The sequence below is a fragment of the Bactrocera neohumeralis genome, chromosome 5 (genome assembly GCF_024586455.1).
Source record: "Bactrocera neohumeralis isolate Rockhampton chromosome 5, APGP_CSIRO_Bneo_wtdbg2-racon-allhic-juicebox.fasta_v2, whole genome shotgun sequence".
NCBI lineage: Eukaryota > Metazoa > Arthropoda > Insecta > Diptera > Tephritidae > Bactrocera > Bactrocera neohumeralis.
In genome coordinates, this window is record NC_065922.1 from 51,073,417 (window position 1) to 51,088,588 (window position 15,172).

At 30.3% G+C, this 15,172-nt stretch overlaps 1 protein-coding gene across 10 annotated transcripts; it reads right to left on the reverse strand.

The window, feature by feature from the left end:
- Positions 1-2,382: 2,382 nt before the first annotated feature.
- Positions 2,383-15,055, reverse strand: LOC126757950 (cytoplasmic dynein 1 intermediate chain). Of its 10 annotated transcripts, none has more exons than XM_050471882.1 (11): positions 14,949-15,055; positions 14,331-14,550; positions 14,116-14,262; positions 13,918-14,045; positions 13,058-13,090; positions 12,613-12,633; positions 11,386-11,433; positions 5,376-5,528; positions 4,546-5,310; positions 3,434-3,594; positions 2,383-3,370 (listed from the first exon to the last, which is right to left on the reverse strand). In XM_050471882.1, the coding sequence occupies exons 2-11, from the start codon at positions 14,483-14,485 to the stop codon at positions 3,017-3,019; spliced, it is 1,965 nt and encodes a 654-aa protein (XP_050327839.1). In that variant the 5' UTR covers positions 14,486-14,550; positions 14,949-15,055; the 3' UTR covers positions 2,383-3,016. The 10 variants fall into 10 exon arrangements, with proteins under 10 accessions (XP_050327839.1, XP_050327845.1, XP_050327836.1 ...); XM_050471888.1 differs by having other exon boundaries at positions 5,376-5,531; XM_050471879.1 differs by having other exon boundaries at positions 13,058-13,120.
- Between the last annotated feature and the right edge of the window lie 117 nt (positions 15,056-15,172).

The window sequence follows — 15,172 nt, forward strand, 5'->3', positions numbered from 1 at the left end:
GAAGTGTGAGATTTACGAGGTGGAGTGCTATCGTAAGCTGTATGATGAATATAATACCATAAAAATTTACAGTGTTATAATTGTGCAAATTCTCACTGTAAGAATAGATAGATTTGCATATAAAATGATATTTCTTTCACACGTTTTTCTTTTTTCGCACGGATATTTTGTTAAATTGTTTTCACTATTTGATATAAAAATCTGATTTTTTGAACGGAGAGTGTAGTTGCGGGCCATACATTAGATGTTCGTATTAGACTTGAGACCTGCAAGACTCGTCTCCAGCCAATGAGAGGTGACGCTCGAAAAAGTACAAGTATAAGTAGGTAAGGTTTATTAAATAAATGACGTTTCGTTCAGCTACAAATATTTGTGCCAAAATTCCCACAGCTGAACCGATGGTTCTTCGCTTTGAAAGTTAAAATTAATATTGAGCAAAGTCATTTCTCTTTTTGATAGAAATTGCTTTGCTTTCGCCAGATTTTCTAAATTTTTTTTGTTATCTTCTTATAGACATCTAGAAAACTATAAGTAACATAAATAATGACCCTTGTAGAGGAGTTTAAGATCAATATTCTCTAAGTAAGTAAACAGTTATTTGGCAAAAGTGATAGAGATCATAGCACTGCCGTCAACTCAATTTTTGCGAATGAGACAGTAGAGGTTTGGGCATCGATGTCAAGAAAATTTGTATACTGTATAAGATTAAATACCTACTATGAATATTTATAACCTCAAATTAGAATTATTTCCCTTTCTTATACACTGGACAAGATACTATATATTGAGTTTGCCACGATGTTTGGAACACCCAAAAGGAAACGTATAATAAATAAAACACTCAAATTTGGTCAAAATGGGTTATGTTTTTTGTTATGCAGATAATTTTTTGCCATTTATGATTTGAACTCGGCCAAATGGCTACCGTGGCTCAACTTGCATATCTTCACCCATTTACGCCAATTTTCACAGGAGGTGCTTTAGTGCGCTGAATCTTGTCTTCAAAGTAATCGAGCTTTGCTGGTCGATTGACGTAAACCATTGATTAAACATACCCCACGAGAAAATAATCTAGAAGCGTTAAATTTCATGATCTTGGGGCCCATTTGACTTGGCTATTTCTCAAAATTAATGAGTCGCCAAACTTTGCACCTAATGACTCCATGTTTAAACGAGAAACATTAGGTGGAGCACTGTTTGGTTTGAAATAGAGATCGTCCGCGTCGATTACGGCCAATTTTTGTGGATATGCGGATTTGACTCACCCAAACAGAAATTTTTTTGACGAAACCCTTAAGCCAGAAATGGTCCTCATCTGAAAAAATGATTTTTCGATGAAAAAAAACGGTAACCGAAAAGCGTGAATTTGCGTAATAATCTTGGACAATTTCCAAGCGTAGTACCAAAGTGAAATGTAACATGATGAAATGGTAAAGCCATTGACAAACATGGCCGCCAAAATTACGTTCTTGTTGCTGTAACGATTATCTAGTGCCCGTTAGGGTGGTAAGTTTCAGATAAGATGTCTTCAAGATCATCCAACGGTAGGCCCAGGAAACGTGCTGTTTCGACGGGGTCGGACCATTGGCGAGGGGTGGCAGATGTATATGCTGGTATAACTTCCACGACAACCGGTTCTACGTTACCGGAACTTACCCGGATTTTTTCGGACAAGGGCTGTTTTTTCGGTGATCTAACCCCGTTCAGTTTTTTGGGATCGGTGAGTTTTAGTTTAAGTCAGAATTACGTCACCCCTATTGGTAAAAGTTTTATATTAAGGCGAAGTTTATCTTTTAGGGATTTCAGACTTTGATATATCCGAATGAAATTTGAATATACTTGCGTTCTGAAATTTAATTTATTATTGGTCGGATTGTACAACTATATCACATATCTCTTATTCAAGTGATTATTCAGATTTCTTATTTTCTGGTATCGTGTCTTTAATTAAAAAGCGAAGAGCATATAATTTTGCAGAACTGTCCTCTAATATATAATTACCAATGACAGTGAAAATTAATAAAATCGGACAACTTTAACTTCATATCCCCCATACAACGAATTTTGCTATATATTTTTGTTAAAAGTATCGCTAGTCTCCGAACATTTCTTCAGAACAGACTACTATAGTATATATGTATGTAGCTGCCCCTCCAACTGATCAATCAAACTCAAGATAAATATATTTTATACCTTTTCAAGCTATAAAAATGCACGTGAGAAGGTGCAGCCGAAGTAAAGTTTTTTCTTGTTTTTTCCTTCGTTCGAAACTTCATTATTTATAACTCCTGTGAGGAGATTCCGACGCCAAAAGACGTAATGAAACAGTTTGTTCTAAGTATTCGTAACAATAAATAGGAAGAAAGTAAAAATAACGGTATTATTTTCGGCATAAATTTTGTTGATTTATATTTATATATATCGTTTCTCAATAAATCTTTATACTTTAAATATACGTAAATATTCATATTAGTTTTACTTTAGTATTTATTTGCGCTCACTTCAAGCTGCCTATAAAACGCTCTCTCTTTCCTGCTTTAGCATCAGTATTGTTTTGAAAATGAAGAAATTTCAAATAAATAAATACATATAAAACGCTGAATAAAATTTAGAAAATATTTAAAAGTGGATAATACTACTAAAGCACAATTTTATTGAAAAAATAAGAAAATTAAATTAATTAATACTTAGTACTCAAGCACTTATTACTTAAAAACAAGCGCGAGCATTTTACAATTAAATAAAGCATTAAATGTTTTTAATTATTATTTTTTGTTGTAAAAATCTTTTAACTTAGTGTTGTATATAGATACAGAGGAATAGATACAAATTATATGTGCATAATTCATTAAATGAATTTTTCAAGACCTTTCCTTTGACAACACAGCTAATATTTCTGTTGCTTCACATACATATTAAGTCGCCATAGTAGTAGGGTATCAATTAAGTCTTTTTTAATCAATATATTTAGCATAATTCCACGCAATTGTGAATGCATTTTTTGTTTTGTTTTGATTTAAACATCATCGCTTTGATTCATTTTGAGCTCATTGAGTGTCGCATTGAAACGCGACCATTCATCACGTGACGGCTGCGCCAAATGATCAGTGACATCGTAAACGTACAGTTTGCCTGTATCATCGCCGATGGTCACATGCAGCCCAGACGGTGTCCACGATACACGATTAAGCGCTGGCGCACCACCAACCATAACAGATGCTGTGGGTACTTCAGTATCTTGATTTAGATTCCATAAATCAAGACGACCGCTACCATCGACAGCAGCAAACAGTGCCGGATGAATGGGCGACCATGCGACATCCATGACATAGTCTGAATTATCCTCAAATGAGTATAAGGGTTTAGTGTCCTGAAAAGTCAAGAGAGTTCACGCTATTATTTTTATAAAGAAAGTGATAATATTGCAACGGACCTTCATAGACCAGAGTTTAATAGTCCAATCGATGGAGGAAGTTAGGAAGAGATGTCCAAAATCAGGCGACGATTGGTTGTAGTGCGTGGAGATTCCTGTTACCGGTCCCAAGTGTTTTTCGAAGACTTCATTTACGCCAGTGCGCGAACCATGGCGACAAGCTGTTGGGGAAGAAGGAGAATAATAAAATTTAAATTATAAATAAAAATATAGGTAAATAAAGTATCATTCGGATCATTTCTGTGAATATTGACTGACACGACGGCAGCATTATCAAAAATTAATTGGGAAAACGTTTCATGCCATTAGGGAACGCGCAACCAGAATCAACCCCATTTTACACCCAGGTTTCATAACCGGACGAGTACTGATACCTATAAAGTATTCCTTAAAATTTTCGAAATATTTTCTCTTGTGACAACAACAGCTAGTTGGGGATTTTTATGCTACAACAACCAAAACGTGAATTAGAATGGATTTACAGGCGAGCGACAAGCTCATTATCGGCAAATTTTGTTGTTGTTGTTGTAGGGACAGAATTCAGCCAAGTTGACAGTCCTTGACCGGATAAATAATCAGTGTCCGTTCCGGTTACGTAGACCCGACTGACGTGGGAACGGTTCGGCAAAATCTCTTTTGGTGTGGCTCATGGCGATCACTTGGATGAACGAGATAAGAACAATTTTCTACATTCCCTTCAATATCATTCATGCAACGAAACAACTTCAGGAATGTTTTCTACCCCTACAATAACAATAATAACAGCAGGAGGGACGGTGGGCACGGTGTCTTCATATTGGTCCGATTCGTCGAAATTTCTTGATACGGTAACCAGCGGTTAGATCAAGGACAATACAATCCGGGCCCATAGTTCGCAGAGGGGCCCGGTGCTTTCCAACAATTTTTCCCTGGACCCTGTTTTTTCCTAATCCCTACAACTAAAAATATTCGAGAATTTTCTGAGAGAAGCAAGCTTGCATAAATCACATTTGTCAGCCATTTTTCAGAGACCTACAACATGGGGAATTTTTTATATTCGGTTAAGGACAAACATCTCAAATTCTTAAAATCTCTAAGATTTGGGGCAATATTAAAAATACCATCTTTCTCACCTGAGTACACATAACCATCCTCACTGCCCATCACCAAATTGTTAATCTCATTCGCCGGGAATGCCATACATGTGACTGCAATCGATTTCGATGGACGTTGCTGTTGCAACTCCAAAGTGTCCTGTGGATGCGATAACATATCCAAACTCCAAGAGCACAGCTTGCCATCCGAAGAGATAGAGATGACATTGTGAGCATTTTGTGTGCCAACCACTTGCAGACAATAGACTGGATGTGTATGTGCAGCGGCGCTTAATGGCGTTCGTTGCATTGGTGTGCGTTTTTGCACACGATTATCCCAAAGCACAATCTGACCCGAGTAAGTGCCGCCCAATATTAAATTAGGATTAAACTTAGCAAAACATGTTGACATCACAGCGCTTTGACAGTGGAAAATATCTTCAGGTGTATGCTTCTTGTACTTCGTATTCCAAACCATAACAACACCGTCCGGTTCGTTGGGGCTCTCCTCGTTATTGTGATACGAGGCGGCTACCAATTCAGGGAAATGTGTTGACCAATCCATGCAGGTGATGCAACGATTCTTCGACCAACGTTCATCGTAGAAGACCCGATTCAGCGACAATCGTGCGTGTGTTTTCTCATCGTTCGTATCTTCATTGTCGCCGGCGCCAATGTAATCCGTGTAAATGTCAACACTCTCGGAGAGTGCGCGCTCAACGATGCGTCCGGCGCGTAGCATGAAATGTTGAAACTCATCGGTAAGTATGATCATCTGCTTCTGCTCCTCCGAAAGTTCCTTAACTATAAAGCATATATATAAACGGAATAAATTTATATTGTGTATGTGTATGTGTGTTTTTACTCACTCTCCTTTTTCTCCTCCTGTTCCTTCTTCTGCTCCAGCGGTGTTATGGCCGGTGCTACATCCTTCACAGTTGGCAGACCGTGCGTCAAGTAGCCGGGTGGCAACTTCGAAGTGAAACCATGCTCCAGATGTGGCAGAGAACTCTCTTCGTCATCTCCTTGGGCATCAAATGCAAGCACTGTTTAATGTACAAAACTAACACAGCTAGAGGAACATGACAATCGACAGAACAGGAACAATTCTACTTTCTTGCTTATTTGTAGCACAATTCATAATTGGCTTTGTTTCGTTTTCATTTCTTTTAGACGCGCCTTATTTGTTATATGCAAAAAGATTTAGTGTATTTGAGTTTTCTTATATTCAAATTGATAATATTGTATGTATACAATTGGCTTTTCTGCACAGCATGAATTTTAGGATTTTTCAATTTGCAAGTAATTTTGGCTGACTTTGCTTGAATGTGTGTGGAAAATAGCAATTTGGTGCGTATTGTGAGTTTGTGTTATAGACATACATATTACATAAGTGGAGTATTTACATTTATTCTTTAATCTTATTTTGGGAGTAATACCGACACGTTGCTTTATTTGGAGTACTGACTTAACCCCAACATATTTCTTTTAAACTATAAAGAGCCTAGAGTTTGATGAACGGATGCCATAATGAAGAACGCAAAGTTGAAAAAAATTTATATATTTTGAAATTATAGCATTAAAAGTGATTACTTCTAAAAAGGAGATCACAAAAAATAGAATAAAAAAATCTTGCATTTAAAATATCGAGTAAAAAGTCGAGCAGTAACAAATTGTATGCCTCGCCGGCGTTAAGAAGTTTTTTATGAATATATATTAGATTATTTTTATAATCTCCATTATTCATTTTTGAATACTTTTAAGACTTGTGCGATGCTGCAATTCTTTTTTCATCTTTTATATACCCAAAGTATGATTTATGGCTTTTAACGGTATGCTTAAACTATTCAAAATTATTTAACTGGAGGTGATATGAGAGAAGATATTTTATGGTTTATAAAAAATTAAATTAATTTTAGAAAAATATAACGCATTAAAAAATACTTCATTGACCTTTAAAAATTTGTCGATCAATAGCTATCGGTAGAAGTTGTCGAAACAGATCATCAGAGTGAATGTGGATGTGTGAATTTATGATGTTTCTGGCGGAAAAAGCTAAAGTTCTATGCAAAAGCTGATAATTATGCCAATTTGTTTGATTTAATTGTATCCAATATTTTTACAACAATTTTTTAACTGATAAAAGGAGCTAGTGTATAAAGTGAGGAGCAAAAAAAAAAAAATTGGGAAAATGCATGTTAGGTTATGTACGGTAGGTAAATATCAAACGTGTGATTAATACTAATGAGCAACGGTAGAGTGATTAGGGACTATAAAAAAAAATAATTTTCTACAACGCGTGGATTCAGAACCTACACCTAATCTACACGGTCCCAAACAACTACCACCTAAAGAAAACTAGTAGCAGAGTTGCTAGGTGTTAGGTGGCAGGGACTCGAATTCAATTATATGCTTCAAACTCTCAAAAATGAGATTTTTTAAAATAGGAAGCAAACCCATTATTATTTGTTAAGAATATATAACGTTCGCTTTTTTCTATAAAACGAGTTCAAAAAGAACATAAAAAATTATTAAAATTATATTTTTATTCGAAATATGATAGTTTAAAAGTTGACAATACTTTCTTATTTAATTTAAAAGAACATAACCTCAAAATCATTTGTCCAAAATCAAATAAATTAAAAAATATTGACGAAAATAAATTTACCATAGAGGTAATTTGAAAAAAGTTGCTTAAAAGAGTAATATTGGGTTGGGTTTTCTTTTTTGATGATAGAAAATTATTAAATTAATTAATATTCCAATGAAAGTATATTACTTTCATTCGAAATAATAATATTTCAGCGAAAATTTATTACTTTCATTCGAATTAATAGATTTGGGACAAAACTATTTAATTTTTTAATATTGTTATCACTATTTGATTATAACGTTATACTTGTTTGTTCGATTCGTCACTTTCTAAATTTATATACTATATGATTGTATATATCACAAAAAAAACCCGCGAACATTAGTTCATATACTTTAAGTCAACTGACAAAAAATGATTAAATTTTCTTTAACTTTAAAATGTTTTTTAAAATCTGAAGCAATTTTTGCATTTTTGTAATCACACTTCCTTTTGTGGCCATAAATATGATGATTGTTGATGGCGGGGAAACGGCTCAGCGTGCAAGGTGAGTGAAAAATATAAACACAAAAAATATATAAAGCTTGTTAAAGGTTATACATATGTATGTTATAAGTGAGGTCAATGAATGGTAAACGTCACAGAACAAAAAAAAATACACTTTCATATATAGCAAATGTAACATTAATTTCAATTATAATATAATATTTTGCTCTTTGAAAATTATATAAAAAATAATTATTTCTGTATTTTTTTTTCATTTTTGTTTTTTCTATAATTAAAAAAAAATATTTTTAAAAATTAATTTTAGTTTTTGAATTAAAAAAATCTTCAATAAAAAATTCTTCTATGAAAATTATATAAAAAATAGTTATTTTCCCACAACTTTTTATTCTCATTATACTTGGGTTTTCTTAAAAAAACAAATATTTTTAAATTAATTTTAGTTTTTGAATTAAAAAAAATTTTTCTTCCATGAAGAAAAAGTTCTTCTATGAAAATTAAATAAAAAATAATTATTTTTCCCACAAATTTTAATTATAGTATAATGGAATTAAAAAAATACTTCATATAAAAAAATTTTTCCAATTTTTTAGTTTTTTTTTCGTCCACTTTTTCATGGAGCTAAATTTTTTTTTACTCTGAAGATACTATTAAAACACATCTTTTTTGAAATAATTAAATTTAGTAAAAACTGTTATTCAAACTTTATGCCAATAAAAACCGTATTTTTTCAAATTATTGTGTTATTTTATAACAAGTGTTAGGTGTTACCACTGTGTGCTGGGGTGTAAGTTGTAGTAAGTCTGCGCAAAAATGCTTTGAGATTAGATACACTGTACAGAATATTATTATGATTTTGTTGTTGTAAATTTTATATAACAATTTTTACTTAATACATACACAAAAATATATTTAAAATTAACGTATGTTTATACTTCTAACTTTTGCTGTGAAAATGTAAAGAAAAAACTCTGCACAGCAAAACTTTGCTGTTTGTATGTATGTGTGTTTGTTGATAAAAATAATGTACACAAGAGCCAATTAAACATATGTAATTGTAATAGCGTGTATCAATTAAAGAAATATTTTTTCATTATAATATTTAAAATATAATTATTTTTCTTATCATATTCACGTTTCTCCACCCAATTTATATTTCAAATATCTGTATAAACCTAAAAAAAAGATTTTTTGCTTTAAATATATGTAATATGTATACATGGTGTATATATTCAAAAAATGCAGTGCATTACCTAAAATGGGACATTTAAAGTGGAAGAGAGACCAAATAAAGCGTCTGATGAAGGACAATATACATATAGTATGTATATTTGTTGTTTTTGGATTTCAGTTTGCTTTACAACATTTGAGGCAAGTGGATGTGAAAAGCACGATGAGTGGCCAAAGATAGAGATTGTGGTTACTTATTTAATTATGTCTGTTAAAAGCGTGAGCGTGATTGCGTTTGTATAGACAAAGCACCAGATGAAAGCAGTTTTTTTTTAATTATAAAATAATTTATTTTAAGTTTATTTTTTTGTGGATTTTTTTTGTTATAAATATCTGGACGAAACTGCCTAAATTTCCAAGGTTCTTTAGCAGAACTATTTTTTAAAACTATTCTAATTTTTAACTTAAAAAAAATATAAAAAGAGAAATATTTTTTTATTTAGATACTTAGATTTGTGCACCAAAAAAAATTTCAAAAATATTTTCAGAAAAAATGTGTGAAAAAAAGAAACTCAAAAATATTTTCGTAAAAATTGAAAAAAAAGTGCATTAAATATTGACGTTAAAATCCACATATTTTGCGAAATTATTCTGAGAAGTATGAAAAATAATGGAATAAAAAAGTAAAAGAGATAGCGAGAAATTTTTTCATATTAAGACAGCAATTTGCTTGCTGAAATATACTTCCACATAGAAGATCAATAAAGAACTATATTTGCGGAATGCAAAAAACAAAAGACTTAATAACCGAACCTGATTGATTTTAGTGATTAAAAATAATAATTTATAAATAGTTTAATTAATTAAAAAAAATATTGTATTAATTATATTTTTATTAACGAAAATTTAATTATATTTTTTATAATTAAAACTATAATTAAACTTTTTGTATTAATTTATTTAAAAAAAATTTACTTTATTTATGAATTATGCTTGCGGAATGCAAAAAACAAAAGACTTAATAACCGAACCTGATTGATTTTATTGATTATATAGTTTATAAACAGTTTAATTAATTTAAAAAATGATATTTTTTATTATATTAATTATATTTTTTTTAACAAAATAGTATTAAATATTTGTATATATTTTTTCAATTAATAAAAAAATATACATAACTGTGTTTTTTTGTATTTAATATATGTATGTAATTAAAATTTTTTGAATTAATAATTTTAATTAATTAAAAATAAAAAATTTTTTTTTCTTTTCATTATTTCAAAAAAATATTTTTTTTTAATTAATGATTTAATTCTTTTAAATATAGTATTAAGAAACAATTAAAATTTCGTATTAATTTTTAATGTTATTACATACCTACTTTTTCCGTAAGAAAATATTATTATAAAATAAAAAATATTATAAATTTTTTTTAAATAAAAATATAATTTTTTATAAATAGTATTAAAAAATTAAAATGAATACGAAATAAAATTCTTTAACTTTGTGTTGTTATAATAGTTTCTATAAGAAATTTTTCCAAATTTATTACGTAAAAAATTTCTCTCGATTTTGTCGTTTTAAAGCATGTCTTTATTTTATAAAAAAAAAATAATAATAATAAAATATTTTATAGCAATTTTTATGAAAAAATTTTATAAAAAAATATATTAATTTATAAAAAACAATACTTTCTTTTTTTATTAAGACTTTGTATTTTCTTTGAACAAGAAAAAAATAATACTTTATAAAAAAACTGATATTTTCTTTAAAAATGTTTATTAACAATTAAAACCAAAAAACTATAGGTATATTAATATTAGTTAAGAATCTCATTCTATAAATTTTAAGCTCGCGTTAATTTTTTCCTCTATATATTAATTTTTTTACACAAAACTATGCATGCATTCGCGTTATATAACAATTTAGTAAGCTCACAAGTTCTCAAAAATATTTTAAAATTTTTGTTTGACCACAAAAGAATTTAATAATTATTTATTTTTATGTAGACCTAGTCCACAATAGATCCTAGGTCGCGATGCAATCCTCATTTACATATCTTCTCTAGAACTTTATATTAAATTTTTAATTACTTTGTTAGGTATACATATTCGTATAAGTATTAATGTTAAAATGTGAGTGTATAGTGACTGCATGAACAATATACATATTAATAACAAAGAGTATTTTCGGCGTTAATGATTCATTTACAGGATGTAGTTGGTGGTTTGGGACAAAACGGGGGAGGAGCGAGACGTAAAAGGAATTTTAGTTTGCACATTTACACATAATCTTTTCTCAGAAGCAGTTAAGTTGTGTTAATTGCGTTTTCAATTATATAATCTTGCTTCAATTGGCCATACAGCAGCTGCCTAAAGCCAACACTTAAATCATATAAAACAAAACTTATTACTAATTTAAAAAAACGGACTCTTTTAATTTTTGCCATTTGAATGCAGAGTTTGCATTATGCTCAAACTGTACTTTGCTTTAATTTGCTTCATTAAGTTTTTAAATTGCATTTTAGTTTTTCGTAGAGAATTTGTCACGTTCCTATTTTGCTTCATGTCGATCCGCTACTGTTATAAAATATTGGAGCAGATGTTACCTACCTGTGAATTCATCCTCCCACTCTAAACCCGGATTTAGATTGTATTCGTCTTGAAAAATATACAGAATAAAGATGATTGAAGTAAATTTTTGATATTTTTCGCTAGATTTTTTTTTTGTTTAAAGTTTTTGTTTTTTAGGTAAAAAAAATCATTATGTCGGGATGCAAATTAAGTAAATTATGAAATCCCCAAAATCTTAGGAGACACAACTGATACAGTATTTTAATTATGAAAAATATTTATTTAAATATTATTTATATATAAAGGCATAAAACACTGAATTAGATTGTTTGAAGCAAACAGAACGTGTTGATCGTCCGCTAACTAAAAAAAAATCATAACTAACTTTTACAGTTTTAGAGCGTTGTAATTATTTAACTCATACGCTATATAAATATATTTACGATATTAGCATGCAAGAGAGTTTTGTTTTTAAATTTATCATTATGTACACTTGTGATTTAATGCACACAAAAACAATGAGTAATCAACGCCCTTCCAGCAAATGTTAACAATTTTGTTTATAATGAACATATTTGTATGACTGGGTTTATTCGAGGGGAGCATCTAATAATATAAATGAATTAAAAACTAGGCTTGACGCACAATTGTATGCCAAAATAATATTACAATTTCTATACAAATAGTATTATTGTATATGTAAAAATTACTTTTAAAACTTAATGCATTCTTTTTGCGTTTACTAAAACTGAAAAGTTTCTTACAAAATTCAATTCAATATTTACTAAGCTACTTTTTTTCAAACTTATAAACAACGAATATTTTGTCGATTTACCAAATCGAAATCATAAAATGGGTGGAGAAAACAAAGTATAATGTGAATCGATTATACAGCGAAAACTTAAAAATACGTACGTTTTAATGGGTTAAGATGACCCACGTGAACTATCAATTTTTGCACAAAAAAGAGTAAAAAAAAACGAAACAAAAAATATTTAGCTACAACTACAGCTTAATTATTCACTTGAAAGGGTTAAAAATCGTTTATATGAAAGAAAGTATATAACTGCATAAAAGTCATAAAAGTTTATAATTATAGATAAATATATACCGGAGTAAAATACAAAATTTTAATCATGACTATACACGCGCAGAGACACATTCAGAGTTCGTGCACACTTGTAGATATATATACATGATATATGCAATAAATATTTTTTTGTAAAAGTGAATTAAATTAGTAGAAAGCAAGTAAACAAAACTCACCGTAATAATCCGTAGCATGAGCTAGAATCGAAATGAATAAAAAATAAGAAACGACACATTATTAGATAAGTGTTTTCAAAATGCGACAGATTTTATGTAATTAAAGAAAAAAGTTATAAATAAAGAACATAAAGCAGTAGAAATCATGTAGTAGAATGGCAAAGTATATTGACATAACAACTAAACAAGAAGGTTAAAGAAAAACTTGTAAATACAAAAAAGTGCTAAATGGCAAATTTTGGCAAGTGCGTTTTTTTTTAAAAAGTTATCAAGCTCTTAAAAAATCACCCGATATATTGACATAACACATAATTTGTAGTGAATAGCCAAATGTGTGTGACAAATAAAGTTACAAAGCAATTTCGAAAATGTATTCTGGTTTTAAAAAATAATTTGATTTTTTTCTTTTCAATTTGGAGTTTGCTGAAATAATAAATACCAGTACCTTTGCGTGGTCTCCACCAATCCTCCATGTATCCTGATAGAGGTGAGGAGTGGCAAGAAAGAACTGTATTTGTTATTTTATTTCATTATGATTTTCTGTTTAAGTTCTGCATACAAGTAATTTGTAGGGTTAACTCAATGTTTACGGGTTATATAGCCGAATGGAAATGCATGTGATTATGTATTGAGTATATAGCACTGCAATACGTGATAATTGAAGCGCATATTGTGCTCGCTACTTGTGCTTAATAATGAGTTTCATAACAAATTACATGCGTAGAAAGTATTCATAAGTATATTATTACTTGAGTATGCAAAACATGCACTCATAAACATTTACAACTAGCATATATGTATGAATATGTAATATATTTGTGTAAATTATGTAAGATAGTTTAAATATATATTTTTGATAGCGCATGTAGTTCGAATTACGTTAGCAAAATAGGATGTGGTTCATGAATAACAAGGCATTATAGATATGGAAAGGATAAATTTAAGGTTATAACCATATTTTAGAGGTTGCTATGGCAAAATAATAACTTTTTAAATATTATGAAACTCGGAATATTAGGAAAACTCTCATGATACTTTCGCTTCCACCAAAATATGTGTTATACCACCATAAAAGGCCTTTAGAGAACTTTAAGGCATTCAACATATTTGAGCAGTCACGAATGAACACTACTGAGTTTAAGCTTTACATAATGTATGGTAGTTAGGATTACAAATTTTTATAAAAATTTGCATATTTTATACCAAAAGTTTAAGCAATATATAAAAAATATCAACTTTTTCGCATAAATAGTAACATTAAACAACAAAAAGAAACAATAGCAGTTAGATATTTGTAGTACCCACCATCACGTTCGTGTCCACCGGTGCTAGTGGTTTGGGTTTGCTTTGAGTAAACCAATGTTTCTTTAGGTGGAATGTTGGTGGCCTGCACGTTGTAAACACTCAAATTCAAAGGCTGCTTTTTGCCACCGCTGCATTACAAAAATTATTGTATTATAAACAATATTGTCAATTATTATCAATTTATGTAAAAGTACTAACCCAACACCATTCATATTTGCTTGTAGACTTGCGTCCGGCGTTTGAGTGTTGGAGTTGTCCGATGTTAGAGAGTTAACGGATGACAAAGATGACAATACCTCCGATACGGGCGCAACTCCCAGTGAGGATAGCATTTCATCCAAATCTCTAAAAAAAAAATAAATACAAATTTGAATTTTTATAACAAAAAAATATATTGTATGCGTTAAACTTACTTTCGTTGATCCTTGTCAATGCCGACACCACCACCTATGCGCCCAGCCGCTTCTTCCATATCCTTCATTTCTTTTTCACGCCTACGACGGTCCTTCTCCTCACGGAGGGCGGCCAATTTGGCCTTTTTACGTTCCAGCTCAGCTTTGCGATCCATGCTGCCAGTGGTTGCTTCTATTGTTTGAGTTTAACTCCAATTTGTGTATGTTTTTTCGGTTTTAACTAAATAATTTTAGACAGAATTTCGTTAGCAAGGAGTACATACATTTACGGAAATAAGCGGTTGTAGAGAATGCCAATAAGTTACTGGTTTGATGATGTCATTTGAAATGCAAATTATTTTCTCCATATTAGACTAATAGACAAAATGTATTCACTTTACCCAAACCTTGGTTAGGCGAACGGTACTTATAAATTATTTTACACGTAAACAAAAGAAATGATTTCTAAATTAAAACATCTATGTTTAATACGTATTTTCACTTCGGACAAGGTTAGATAAACCACCGAATTTACACGAGCCGTAGAAAATCAATATTAATTTTTTTTTTGCTCTTGGCAAATTCTGATTTCTAAGCTATTCATAATTAAGCATTTGAATTATTCCAACAATTAAATACCTTATTTCAACACTTGCTATGAATTTTTATATATATTTTAGTAATTTATGTGCTTAAATTAACATTTTCCACTAAAATATTTTTCTGATTTTCTCCGCCTGAAAATTACTCACTTTAGCGGTGTTGCCAGCGTTGAAATAAAATGTTAGAAGTAGAAAGTGCAAAATAACTCAGTGTTTAGAAGCGTCCAACCAAAAATGACTACATCCAACTGCTAATTCCAG